Source organism: Manacus candei, unplaced genomic scaffold (assembly GCF_025592945.1).
Source record: "Manacus candei isolate 608988 ecotype Guabito, Panama unplaced genomic scaffold, ASM2559294v1 h1tg000011l, whole genome shotgun sequence".
Lineage (NCBI taxonomy): Eukaryota > Metazoa > Chordata > Aves > Passeriformes > Pipridae > Manacus > Manacus candei.
The window spans coordinates 20,884,464-20,898,210 of record NW_026138059.1 but is presented as its reverse complement, the minus strand read 5'-3'; the positions used below and the strand labels follow the sequence as shown (position 1 = coordinate 20,898,210).

At 42.0% G+C, this 13,747-nt stretch overlaps 1 protein-coding gene across 1 annotated transcript in view; it reads right to left on the bottom strand.

The window, feature by feature from the left end:
• The window catches only part of CD109 (CD109 molecule), a 74,341-nt gene extending 61,099 nt beyond the window's left edge, over positions 1-13,242 (bottom strand). The window contains 3 exon segments of the mRNA XM_051778006.1: positions 12,186-12,346; positions 12,672-12,832; positions 12,835-13,242. Of these exon segments, the coding sequence (XP_051633966.1) occupies positions 12,186-12,346; positions 12,672-12,832; positions 12,835-12,969 (457 nt within the window). The 5' untranslated portion in view covers positions 12,970-13,242.
• Between the last annotated feature and the right edge of the window lie 505 nt (positions 13,243-13,747).

Genomic DNA, 13,747 nt, shown 5'->3' with positions numbered 1-13,747 from the left:
AAATTATGTCTTCCTAACTTAGGAGAAAGGGAGTTACTGTTAACTAGGAAGAATTAATTACTTTTAGAGGATTATATTTCACTGTAAAGGGAGCAAGATGTAGGGCAACTAGCAACAACAGACATGGTACAAAGTTACCTCCTAAAATTTCTCTCAGTTGTACACTAAAAGCTTTACCCTTCTCTAGTTTGTCCCTCTGTGAAATAAGGCTGTGCTGAAGCTGAGGTTTGTACAACCACAACCCATAACACTGTGCCACCAGAGAAAAAAAATAACCTTTGTCACTGCTGATAAGTGGTTATTCGCAAGGACCAGAAACCTTTAACAACATGTCTGAATGGATACGCACATGGTTAAGTACTGCCGCACTATCTTAAATCCAACCCACACAGCTAATTATAGCAATGGCTGCAGCAGTGACTTCAGTACACTGGGAGACACAAAGTACAAATCTGATACTCAAACCATAGCCCACACCACGGAGTTTCTATTTCCATCTTTACCCACGCCAATGCAAACACAGTAGTACCCACACAGCACAAGGGCAGAGCAAGAAGGGGACTGCTGCACACCACCCCGTGCAGCATCTACCAGCCTGCAAAGCAACCTTTCAAGTAACAGGGCAGGTACTTCACAGCCTTTCTCATCAGGGCAGTGCCTGCTTGCCTCCACCTGTTTTGAGAACAACTGGAATGCAAAAGACGGGAATCTGAAGGCAGAGTTTCTTTCGTGTTCCTGCGCCTGGGAGACCTAACATCAGGTCGGAGCCAGATACAGACATGACGCAGGTGGGGAAAGAGTTGGGGAGGAAGGAGATTTATGTCACAGTTACTTTTCCTTTGTGCAACTCAGAAAGTGTTTACCTTCTGAATCAGTGGTAGGGAGCTATAGCCTCCCTGACTGCTGAGAAAGCCCAGAGCACTAATTCCCAGCCAGTGGAGATCATAAAAGAGGCTGTTGGGCATGAGGTAAGCTTCCAGTTCATGTCACTACGTACCTATTTTGTTAGGAACTGAGCAGCCTGGGCAGATCCGAAACTCTTCAGTGCTGCAGTGAATTTCCCTGTCATGCAAGATTTTCCCATGTTCTCAGAGACTACCAAGCTGTAGTCAATTCCCTGGTGCTCTGCCCAGCCATGCCTAGAGATGGCCTCAGATGTGCTCAAGCAAGAGCCATAGGCAAAATGTTTCCTTTATGCTAATGCTGAATGGTAGAAATTCACCACATTTTTCTGTTCGCTTGATGAATTACAGTTATATTTAATCATACAGCAATTTCAGGTTTATAAGGAATTAACCAAGGTCCAACAGTTAGCACATGGCACTGCTCTGCTGGCAGCTCTGCCATCATGCAGCTGGACACTTTTACCCACATACAGTGTGTAACACTTCACATGATTTACACATGGGATCAGTCAAATCTACTGTCTCCAGAAATGGCAACAGTTGTCACCCTCCTTCAACACATCCCTGCAAGGAATATGTTCAGTCATTAAATACAGCTCCCAGTGATTACATGTAACTAACTCCAGGCAGAAGTAAGTTAAGAAAAGAGCCCAGAACAGTTAAGCCACCTACACCAGGCACTGCAGACCATCAAATGCTTCCTCCTGACTCATCTCATCTTCCCTCTGCAGCAGTGGAGTAACCAGCACAACTGCAGTGGGCTAGAGAGTGGAGAGACCAGGCAAGGGCACAGGCCCCTGCTACCACAAGGGATTAGTCAAAGAAAACATCCAGCTGGGAGCCATGACCTAGCTGCAGGGGAAGGCAGGAAAATTCAGTGGACTGTTGCAGACTAATCTTGAAGAAAGTTACAAAACAAACAACCAAAAATCCCCACAGAAGTCACATGAAAAAAATATCCTCACCACTTGCAAAATCATTTCTTTCACAGAATTCCTGAAGCTTGTACTGTATTCATTCAATAAATACTGCATCGAGAAAATACATGGAGATAGAGGGAAAACAAATGCCACACTGTCCTGCTTCCTTTTCCTCAGAATCCTTGGCATTTAGGATTATCCAGCAGAAGAGGAATCAAAGACAGTGTGGTAGTGACAAGTCACCAGTATAGACATCAGGGGGAAATTGTCATCTTTTTAATGTACCTTTTCACCCTGCCATTTCTTGGCATGGTCTAACAGTATTGTTATCAATAAAGCAAATTGAAAAAGTTTGACAGAACGAAACACACGCGTGTTTTTTTAGACCTATGGAAAGACGCACAAACAATGGTATCTTAAATGCTTTCCTTTGCATGGGCCTGCTCCAAACCCAGAAAGTTATGATACCCTTTCTTGAGCTGACACCACTAGCACTAGGACTAGACATAAATGTTTCGACTTCCAAAAAAAGGACAGAGGTTCCAGGAAAATGACTGTATGGCTTGGCACAGTGAACTAGAGCTTGTGCCAATACGTATCAGTACAGCAGCACTTCAGTCTCTAATTTACATCAAGTTAGGACTGACTGTATATTCTAGCTCATGTGGCATATATTGCTACATATAGACTTTCTCACTTAAACTTTTCTACCTACATCCTCATCCCTTCTTAGTCTTGTGCAAGAACAGAAAAAATATAACTGGATTCACTTCAGACTGATTTACTGAAATGGTGCCACATCTTTCTTCTGAGAGCTGTGCTCACATATCCATGCTTAGGGAATGTTTACAGAAAAGCATTTTCCTTGCAGTAGCAAATAGAGTTTTTTCTACTGGTGAGTCTATTTCAAAAACCTCACATCAGAGAAATAAAAAATAACGTTCCTCAATGTTCTTCCAGATTTTTTTCTGTCCAAAATATACATTTTTTTTTGTTTAAAGAAGAAAAAAAAAAGAGGAAGTATAAATACCAAGGTCTAAACTGTCCAGGGAGCGAAAAATACTTTTTCTTCAAACAAGAAGACCTGCAGGTCTGTTGAGTTTATAGTTTTCTTAAATGTGTTCTACTCCTCAGATATCATCCTAAAGCTAGCACCCAAATTAGCAGTGGTTAGTTACACAAATAGCCCAAAATACATAGTGTGAGCCACTGCTGTTCAGTTATGGCTAAATTTGGCACGGTTGATAGAAGGAGGGGCAATACAACACTCAAACACATGCAATAGGGATTGCCAGGGGACGTCAGCATGTGGGCTGACATCCAAAGCCAAATGAGGCCGACAGGCCTGTAGCAAAGAGGTATATACTTGCTCCAAAAAGCCTCCTAAACCCTTCCTGTCTGCCAGCACTACGTATGCTTCCCTCCACAGCCAGTCATTACCCTACTCCCTATTTCCACCACCCCTTTCCTTTTCAGTACTTTCTTCAAATGAGGAGGTTAAAAGCACTCAGAAATTATAAAGCGAGAGAGAGACACAGGGTAGCAGCGCTGCCTATGGAGAAAGATGTAAAAGGGCAGGAGGAATAATCTGAACTGGAACAGAACCTGAGGATCTGGTCAGGAAACAGGGCACCACAGCTCTAGAAGACAGAAGAGAGGTAGTATGTACAGACGTTTTTCTGTTTAAAGCCACATTTTAGCAAACTCCGCAGTTGTTAGCAAGTTCTAGCTTCAGTCTGCAATGTAAAGTGTATGGATATTTTCCTGACAACCAGGAAAAAAACCCTTCTCCAGTTAAATACAAAGATTTTTTCCCTAATCTGCTTTTCTCCACCACCAGAAGAATAGGGGAAAACCAACCCAACCATAAAAAGCACAACCAGAAACACTCATGGTCAGGACAGAACAGATACAGATACAGATACATACCAGAAGGTAGGAAAAGAAGGGGCACTGTCTCATACTTAAGCCTTTTACACAACTAAATGTTATGTCATCATTCCCTTGGTGACTATACACAAACACACAAACTCACAGGCATCTACACATCCTGCTTTCAAGGCACTACTGGCCATAATTACTATCCATTCTGATGTCCACGAAATAAACACAGATAAAGCCACTATTAAGGCAATTTAAAGAAACTGCAGGTTTTTATTACAACTTAAAACACAGGAAAATCATACTAGGACAAAATGTGGCTAAGCCTGTATATGCCAGATATTTGGCAGTATTAATACCATCCTCATCACATCAATTGCTGTAAATGGAGCAAAATTCCAAAGCCAAGTCACATTTCAGACTCATTCACTGCAAATAAATCATTCAGGATCTATTTAAATTTCCACACTTAGAGGAAGTGGAAGAAGAAGGTTTGTTTTCATATTGGTTTTCTTCCATTTTCTGGAATACATTCAGAGTCTGTGATGACAAAGACACATGACTTTTCTGAGGCCACAGAGCTATTTAAATATATAAAAACAATACCAGATACTTTCTTAATCAGTGAATAAAGGTAATATAAACCCCTAACCATACAAAATAAGCACCTCATATCTGCACCTGCAGAAAGCTAGAGAAGTGGTCTGTCACTGTGGCCGTGTTTTCCACACACATACTTATTTGGACTACAGTGAGTCTAGGTGAACCAACATCATCTCTTGCCATTTGCTATTCAATCTTTGCTCATAGGATCTCAACTCTGCCTTCACAAACAGGTAGTCATGCATAGCAAAGCATGGAAATCAGTAACACTGCCAGTGCTGATTGTCTCATAAAAAGAGAAGTCAATTGTGTAGGACTGGAAACTCATGAATTTCCCAACTGCTTGTTGCCTCTGCAGGTACTATAACCCAGCACCTCATCTTGGATCTCCTCCTAATTAGATACCGCTCAGGACACCACCGTAGACCCATCCGGAGATCTACTCTTAGCTCCCACCCTTTTCTCTGTAAAGCTACTTTTTATATACCTAACACTACATAAATAGGTGCATTGCACACTTCTCCTGATACTCGACCCTAATTCCTCCCATCTCTCCCCAGATGCTTTCCAGAATGTAGAAGAGACTCCCTGGGTTAAAACAAAGTCTGTTTGGCCTAAGGTCCCATCTCCAGCAATGGTCAAGGACAGACATCTGAACAGCATAAAAAAGGAACAAGTACACAGTAACCCTTCCTTGGTTGCTCTTCCCAGGCTTGCAGTCTGAGGCTTGGAGCTTGAAAAACGAAAACTAGTGTCTTCATAGTGGGCCAGTCCTTGATGGACTTCAGTCTTAATTTTGTGAGATCACATTTTCCATCCCCAATAACTGGGACATGGAGTTCCACAATTTATTTTCATCTCATGTGACAGCTCATCTTCTTCCATCAGGTTTGAACTTGCCTCCTGAGAGATCTCTGATCTTTCCCTCTGTTCTCCCTGGAATTTCTCCAGTTGGTTCACAGCCTCCATGAGGAGTGCCAAAGATCAGGCACAGCATTCCCCAGGATGCCTAATTAGGCTGTGAAGATTACTAGAATACTTTCTCATAGCTTACAGAAATTATTTCTGTGTATACCTTTGAGTACAATATTTACCTTCTTTTTTAAGAACTACAGTATTACTTACAAGCTTTCACATTCTGCTTTCACCTTTAAACCATCACCCACCCTACACACATTCCCAGTTTTCTGTTGGACTGCTGCACCACCTTGTTCCCCATCCAGTGTTCCCCATACACTCTCTAATTCCTCAACCAAATCAGACCCATGCACTAGCTCTAGTGAAGCACACTCCAGTTTTTCCTCTAACCATTTCTAGTATTGCCAAGATGAGTTCAAAATCAAATCCTTTCTCCCAGCAACCTTACCAGACCCTTCACTAATCTAATAAACACTCTCATTTTTTTCATTCCTGTCAGTCATACTGAACAATACAGTTTCAGGGCAACCCATTTCCCATTTGAGAGTGAACCACTTAGACCTACCTGATGCATATTATTTTCCATCCAGCCACAAACATATTAAATAAGAATTTCATGCTGTCCCTGCGTCCCCAGCTGGCTTGTCAGAGTGCCATGCCAGACTATCAAAAGCCTTAGAAACATCAACTATAACAATATCCTGCTTCTTTTCCACTACAACCCCTGCCAACCCATGGTGCAACACATTCTATTTGCAGGTTTTCAATATTTCAGAGCCTGTCTCTTCACTCATGGTCTCAAAACTTCACTAGCATGTTTAAAATTATTTCAGTCAATTCCTAAATATTCTACAGAAAATTTTATCAGGCCTACACATCTATTTTACCATAGTACTCTATAAACTGTTCCACCCCTTTTGCTATCTTAATTCTTAACCCTTTTCCATAACAGTTAGTTGATCCTTTTAGTGAAGACTGAACACTTACTGCTTCTCAGCATCATTAACCAATGCCCTTCTCATCAGAGTGAGTAGGAAGCCACATCCTTTGCTAGCCTTCTTGTTACCAATATGATATTTTAAAACCCTGTCTTATTATCTTTCACATTCTTTCTTACTAATGGTTTGGCCTTACCAGTTTTGTCCTTTCTTACCTGTGCTACTTCTTTAAGCTCAACCTTTGTAATCTGATCTCATTTTCAGTTATTACATACAGTTTTCCTTTTTTTCTGTTGTTTTTTGGCCAGCGAGAAGATCCTCTTTAGTTACTTTATTTCTTATCTTTCTGCTCCGTTAGGGTAATGTGTACTTATCTTTTTAGTAAGCATCCCTCAAGAGCTTTCTCCCTTTGCTTCCCTCCTTGTTTCTGACAGCATCTTACCTCCCAATTCCTTTGTTTATCATCATCACTTTTTTTTTCCCTAATTCACAGCCTTTACTTTGTTTTTCTCTCTTCTCCTCTTTCTAACAGCTGTAAAGCCCTTCCAGTTCACAGTAGCAACAGGGAACCCCACACTGGAATGCGTAACATTCCCTACTCTGTAAGAGTTGCCCCACTGTCAGCATTTCTACTACATTCCACCCTTCTGAAGGTACTGTCAAACAGCCTGTAGGCACTCGATCTGCCACACCCTCCTTGGCTGGATATTGGTGAACATGGTGACCAGAAAGACCTCATGCACAAACACATAAGCCTTGAGTCACAGAAGGACTCTTTCCCTCAAATCTCAAACAGCAGCCAAGCATTAAAATAAAGCTAAAGTACTGGATGGGATCACTAGTCCCATTTTTCTGCAAACAACTTAAGGGGCCTATTAGCAGGATGGATTCAACAACAGGCACAGAAAACGGGGCTTTTTTTCTTTTATGTATTCCAGCAATATGAAAGCCCATAAGAGAGTGCATTCTTCTCTACTAGTTCCCTTGTCTTTGATCCAACCCCAACACCTCCTTCCCAAAAACTTTTCCTTCATTCTGATTTTGCATAGGTTATCTGCATATGCTGACTATTAGACAAGTTATGTTTCATGAGGCACAGCTACACATACTTTTGGAGGCGGAGGTTATGGATGTAAAATCACACAACTCCTGCTCTCTTGCTGTTTGGAATTTCAGGCACCGATGCAGAATTAGGTAGAAAGAAGATGTCCCACTAAACTGCCAGCAAAACCCTTTACCCTGCAGATTTGCAGTATAGACAGTATAGTCACCAGTAACTCAGTCATTTTATTCTGACATAAGGTACAGATACAACTCAAGGTTAACAACAGAGACTGGCATTCTTGGGCCATTTCACTCCATTTAGGTGTAACTTTACAACTTCCTATTCCTAGTGTTTTTCACTGTTTCACATACTAACGTGCTCAGAACCATATTATTAAATATGTAAGACATGCCTTCTGGTAAAAGCAGATTTTCATTGTCTGTGTGGAGTATCACTACATGTCTGAGTTTGACAAACATTCTCACAGACTACCATGTTTCATAAATCCTAGTTTAGTATTTAGCACACTCTAGCTCAATAATCTCTGTTAACAAGTAAGTTTGCTCCTCTCCAGAAATACAGAAAAGGAGTGCAAATTAGTTAAAATATATAACTAATTTACAAACTATGCATGCTACTGTAAATGAGATTCTTCAGTAAGTTCACAAAGTAGTTTTCACTCACCATGTCTTAAATACATTATATTGTACCTTAAATATCAGAAGCTCTAACTGAATCTTTTTCTTTAGAATTAAAAACATTTGCACTGTCAGGTAGAAAAGCTTTCATGACACATGAAAGCTTTTCTTAAAACTGATTTTTTTTTCCTACTTACATGCTACTTACTCTTTCCAATTCATTCTAGCATGAACACAGAACTTCTCGCAATTAAGGCATAAGGTTTCTCAAACACTACAGCACACAGCAAAGTCTGGGTAGCAAACCCTGTAAGACAACAATTCTTGCTAGTTCAAACTACATCTTTATTGATCAATGACTGGATAAATATGCACGGCAAGAATCATCCTTCACTGCAATCACTGAAAATGAAACCATTCATGCTGGAAATTTAACTTGCCTGTCTGTTATTCCCATCATGGTTTTTTTTGCTGTTGTTGACCCAGAAAACCCAACAGCTCCAATTGCACACAAGCCATTGTTATCTTCTGCAGTCATTTTCAATCAAAGTGAGGATCTTTCTGATACTGCATCTCCACAGAAAGTGTGTCAAGGTTTGGCACGGTGCACAGAAACGTCTTGAGTTAGTGCTTTGTGTTTTTCTGGAGTCCACTGTAGGCAATGGAAACCTATTCTCTTCTGATGATGCACTGACTTTTTTGGGGGGGGGTTGTACTTGCTCACACAAAGTTTACCTGTAGCAGTAACCTCCTGCTTGCAAACATTCAGTTGGTCTGTTTTCACTACATTTAACATAATTAACTTAATTTCTGTAGCAAAACACTGGTCTTAAACAATCTCCCTTGCTATACAATACATTTCGATTCTGAAATACCGAGCCAAGTTCAAAATATCAGCACTTCTTTAAACACATGTGCACTTTCTCCTTCACTCCAAAGAACATCCACTAACCACTTACTAGTAAATACATTTGCCTTTTGTTATATAAAAAGCACAATAATAATGTGAACCAATCTCCACCGCTAAAGCCTTTCTCTAATGGACAATTTCCCATGAATCACTCAGATACCAAAATTCCCCTTCCAGTAACATTAAAACTGTAAATGTTTTATCACCCATCAGAAGGCATATATATTTCTTATGTAAAGGAAGGGTTATATTATAGTAAGAAAAAAACCCTGTGCCTCTAATTCAACAATCAAAGGATCCTTTTATGGAGCTAATTGAGAAACTTAGACTAGTACATGTATCATATTGAGTTGCTACTGGAGAACCAGGCTGAATCTTTAACTTAAAGCAACTGCAGAAGCACTTTGCTAGGCTGGTATGTAATAGCTCTTACACTTAGGCACTTGGCTGAACTTTGCCTACAAGATTAAACATCCCTAATAAAAACTGTGTCCTCAGCCTGTCCTCTGTCTCCACCATCCAACTCCCAACTCTGCACCCATCTCAGTTCCATCAGCACAAATATTTGCACACCGAACCAGAGGACCTGTCTGCCTAAAAAACCATTCAAACAAAATAAAAACTTTTTCAGTCACATCAGATTTTCAGAGCAGTTAATCCCCTGTTTTTGCTGTCACCACGCAAGGAAAAATACAGAGCATATTGCCAGCTTAGGCAACAGTGCCACTGAATTTGCAGCATAACCAAGGTAGGTGTTCAGTGTCAGATAAAGCAACATTTTCTGGGCACTAATATATGCAGTAATGATGTCATTTAAAGATTTTGTGTGCCTGGAGATATGCTTGGGTTTTTTCCTTCAACTGCAACAGCTGGCCTAATAAAACCTCCTCCTCCTGCCTTCCTTCAGTCACATACTAGTTCAGCTATAGCAATACCACTACATATTTTATCTTATTATTTTGTTCTTCAGTGAAGAATTTAAAGCTTTAGGAACTTACACTGACAAACTGCTTTTGCTTCTCCCTGACAACTTGCTTTCTCTCTGAGTCAGAACTAATCCACTCCTGTAGCACTTTTGGATACACATCTTCAACACTACATCCTCTGTTTGAGGGCAGTTCCCTTGCTTCTGGCCCTTAACAGTTTTGCTTACGTATTTGTTCACAGAGAACAAATGACTAACAGATTATGTAACCTGACTAGAAAAAATTGATGGCCACATACTAAATGTTAAGAATTTTCCAAGAGGACTTGCAAACTATACACCGTATACTCAGCTACTCAACATCTTTTTTTTTCCTGTTCCATTTATCAAGTAAAAAAAACCATAGACAATTCAAAGATATATTTAAAAGACAGGAGAAAGATTAAAAGTTAATAATGCACTACAGCATTTCTCCTTTTTCCTCACTGTATCCAGTCTGATACAGTGTCATACCTGTTCCTGATCACCCACTGTTCACTCTGACTTTAGCAGCTCCCAGGGATTGTTCTGTAGGCTCAGCAGATAAGAGACATCCATATATTTTCACAAGCTTGGAATTACCAGTTGTTTGTCTGCCTTTTAATGTTGAAAAGGACAACAACAGACAGGTTGAAACTCATGCAAGGCTCACTGAACTCGACGTTGAAGTAGAATAGAAGCAGGAAAAAGCCAGTATAGTTAGAAGAAGAAAAAGGGAAGAAATTATTTTTCTTTTAATAATTTTTTCTTTCAAAAGAAAACAAAAAAAGTTAGTTGGTTTAGGTTTGTTTGGTTCCATATCAAAATACTGCCAGGAAAGGTTTGAAGAGGAATTGTGAATTTAAAATGGCAAGCTCATTACTAATAGCATAATAAATACATCAAAGTTATTTTCTCCACAGAACAAAAATTTTCCTTTATCCACTGCTGAATCCCCCACTATGTCTAGATCCTAGATTTGGCCTAAACTTCTGAATAAGCAAAATCTAAAATTAGCAGGTAATGTGTTACAGACACTTAAGAATTAGAACTGTAGGCATGACAGACAGTCTGTTTTACCTGCATGCAAATTGTAGTTGCTAAAGTAATTGCCTTAGGCATACATCACCACAACTGTTAGTGTTAGATTAGGACACTAACAGATTAGGTGTATAAAACTGATTTAAATCAGAAATGAACACTTTTTTTTTTTTTTTATTAGCCATACCACTACAGTGAAATTTGCCTCAGGTTTATGCTTTTACACTGGCTATTGGAGGACATGGCACCTGATAACAATAACTGGATAAACAATATCCAAACTGTATAACTGTCAATGCATAGTTCTGGAAAACTTTTCTGAATATTTGAAATACCAAGAAGAGTTTTGATCAGATATGCTTTTCTGCATCATGGGGCCATAAATTTTTTTATCTGGTCAAACGCACTCCATCACACTCAAGGCCTCAGTCTTCTCTACAGGTTGTGAAAAGAGGTGGGCTTTCATGAAGGCATTGAAATGAAGGTGTGATGCTTCCAATTAAGGCATTTATATTAACTATAAAACATTAATAGAAGAATTAGATGAGCGATAGAGAAAGTGCATTATAGCAGGGTAGATTATTCAGGACCTGATGCTGCCCCTAGACTCTCTACTTTTAACAGATAAAAAGCTAGAGTTTGGATGTCATTTATATTGCCTCATATTAGGAGCAGTGGGAAAGCTGGACTATCCATATAAAATATTTTCTTTCTCATGAGGACAAATCTCCAGCAGGACATCTCTATGCTTCTGTTCTCAACTGACCTTTCTGAAAAGGAACACTGACCAGGATATCTCAGCTCTTCAGCTATTCAGAACTGCCACCACATCCTCTACTGCTGCCTGGTGGCATAGATCAAATCAACTTGCTCTTCAATCCCCAGTCTGTCCACAATTCAGTTCTTGATTCTTAAAAATTTCCCTTTCTTCAAATGCAGGGTCTCAGAGTAAAGGTGTCTGACACACTCATCTTCACTACTGTCCTCAGGTCCTCCCATTCTTAGGGCATGAGAAGCAGCTTCAGTTGCTTTATTACCTTGTTTGTTCCACCCTTACCGTTCTCGCACATGCTTCCACTTTGCACCTTAACAAGCTACCGGTAAGCAACTCTTCTTCTACTACTTCTTCAGTGGCCCCACTACATTGACCAGAGTACTTCCTGGCTCCTCAGAAATCCCACATCCATCCCACTTTGCTACTCCTGTTTATTTTCAGAGTTTAAAATGAGTTAGCACATCCACACAGCCACTTGCCATCCAGCACAGTTGCCCAACTGCAAACAGAGCCAGCAGTGTACGAGTTTATTTTCCCATAGCGACTTTTACTTGGTAAAATAAAGTTCCTATTTTAGTACCATTTAGAAGTTGAGATATTTTGGGAGCAACAAAATATTTGTGTGAGAAGGCAAATCAAATATTTCCAGACCAAGTCCATTCCCTTACCTTTCTCAAAGACCATTTCCCTGCTCAAGATGGTCTCGTTATCTCTGATCACTTCTCCCCTTACGGTGACCTGCGCTGGGCTGTCCGGCAGCAGAGCTACCCCAACAGTCAGGTTTGCTCCAGGCCTGATGTTCCAGGGAACTGCCACAAGGAACGTAGGTCTAGAAAGTCCAAACAGGCAGAGGGAGTAAGGGCAAGCAGTGAAATACAGTCCCAAAAAAAGTAACAGCGTCCATATAAAGACATACGATACATGTTGCAAAGCCCTCCCGTTGCTCTCTGCTGCGGAGGCTGGAGGTGATGCTCACCCACTGGGCGCTCCTGGGCGCGCAGGGCGGGGAGCGGGGAGCGCTGCTCTGCCGCTCTCCGGACCGGCTCCAGCCCGGCGCCGGGAGCCCCGAGAAGCGTTCGCTGCCCCGCAGCCCCCGCGCCGGGCGGGAGGGGAGGGGAGGTGCGGCGCCCCCGCCTGCCCCCGGCCCCACGTACCCGGCTGCCGCGGCGCTGCAGAGGAGGAGGAGGAGGAGGAGGAAGCGGACATTGCCGCGGCACCGCGCCATGGCTCTCCGTGCACGCTGCCCGAGGGATCCGCCGCTGTGCGCAGGGCCGGGGCCGGGGCTGTGTCTGTGGCCGGGCGGGAGGCGCCTTCGCGGGCGGGGGAGGGAGAGAAGGGAGAGGCCGGCGCTGCCCCAGCGCCAGGCGCTCCAAGGCAGCAGCACCCGCGGGGGCGTTCCCGGGGCAGGCCCGGGGGAGCGGGGGGGGCGCCCCGGCGGCGGAATATATCCATCTACACAGGGATACCCACGGGGGCATTTCACCTTCCTTCGGCCAGCGCTCTCCGCATCCTCGGGCTGATGCAGCTGAGGAACGGGTGGGATTCTCAGACAAACACAACACCCTCTAAAAGGAACACTGAGGGCAATGTTTTCTGCCTGCAGCTCCGAGAAGAGCGGCGATCTGATGTGGGGAGCTGCCCGGTAATCTACTGGGAGAGACCTGGAGGGACCGCAGAGGCGCGCTGGCGTGGGGCTGGGGTTCGGAGGCGAGTTGGGAACGGTTCAGGGTCTGAACAGGGAGAACGATGCTGGCAGAAATTCAAGGAGCCTCGTAGCAACTTAAACGTGAACCGATTGGTAATGTAGCTCTGGCTGGATTGCCCTCTGTGACCACTCTGTAAAATAAGGTCATGTCCACTTATGCATCTTAACTCACCTTCAGAGTCCAAATAGTGCACTGAAACAGCTTGGCGAGCTTTTGTTCCTTTAGCATGTTCATTGTAATTGTGTAGACTAGACACATATAATGTTTTGATTTATCAAAATTTTCATTCCTGCACAAGTTTAATGCATTTAGAAATTCTACCCAGTTCTTGCAGTCTGTCTCTTCAGAAGTGCTAGGCTGGCATCCTCTGCATTATGTTATGCAGAAAAAATACACTCAGTTATAGTCCTGAGCAGAAGCATCATATTATGTTCCCATATAAATCAGATATTAACAGTATCTGATGTACATAAACATCTGTTGTATCTGATGTACATACATCATATGTACATAAACATTGTTCT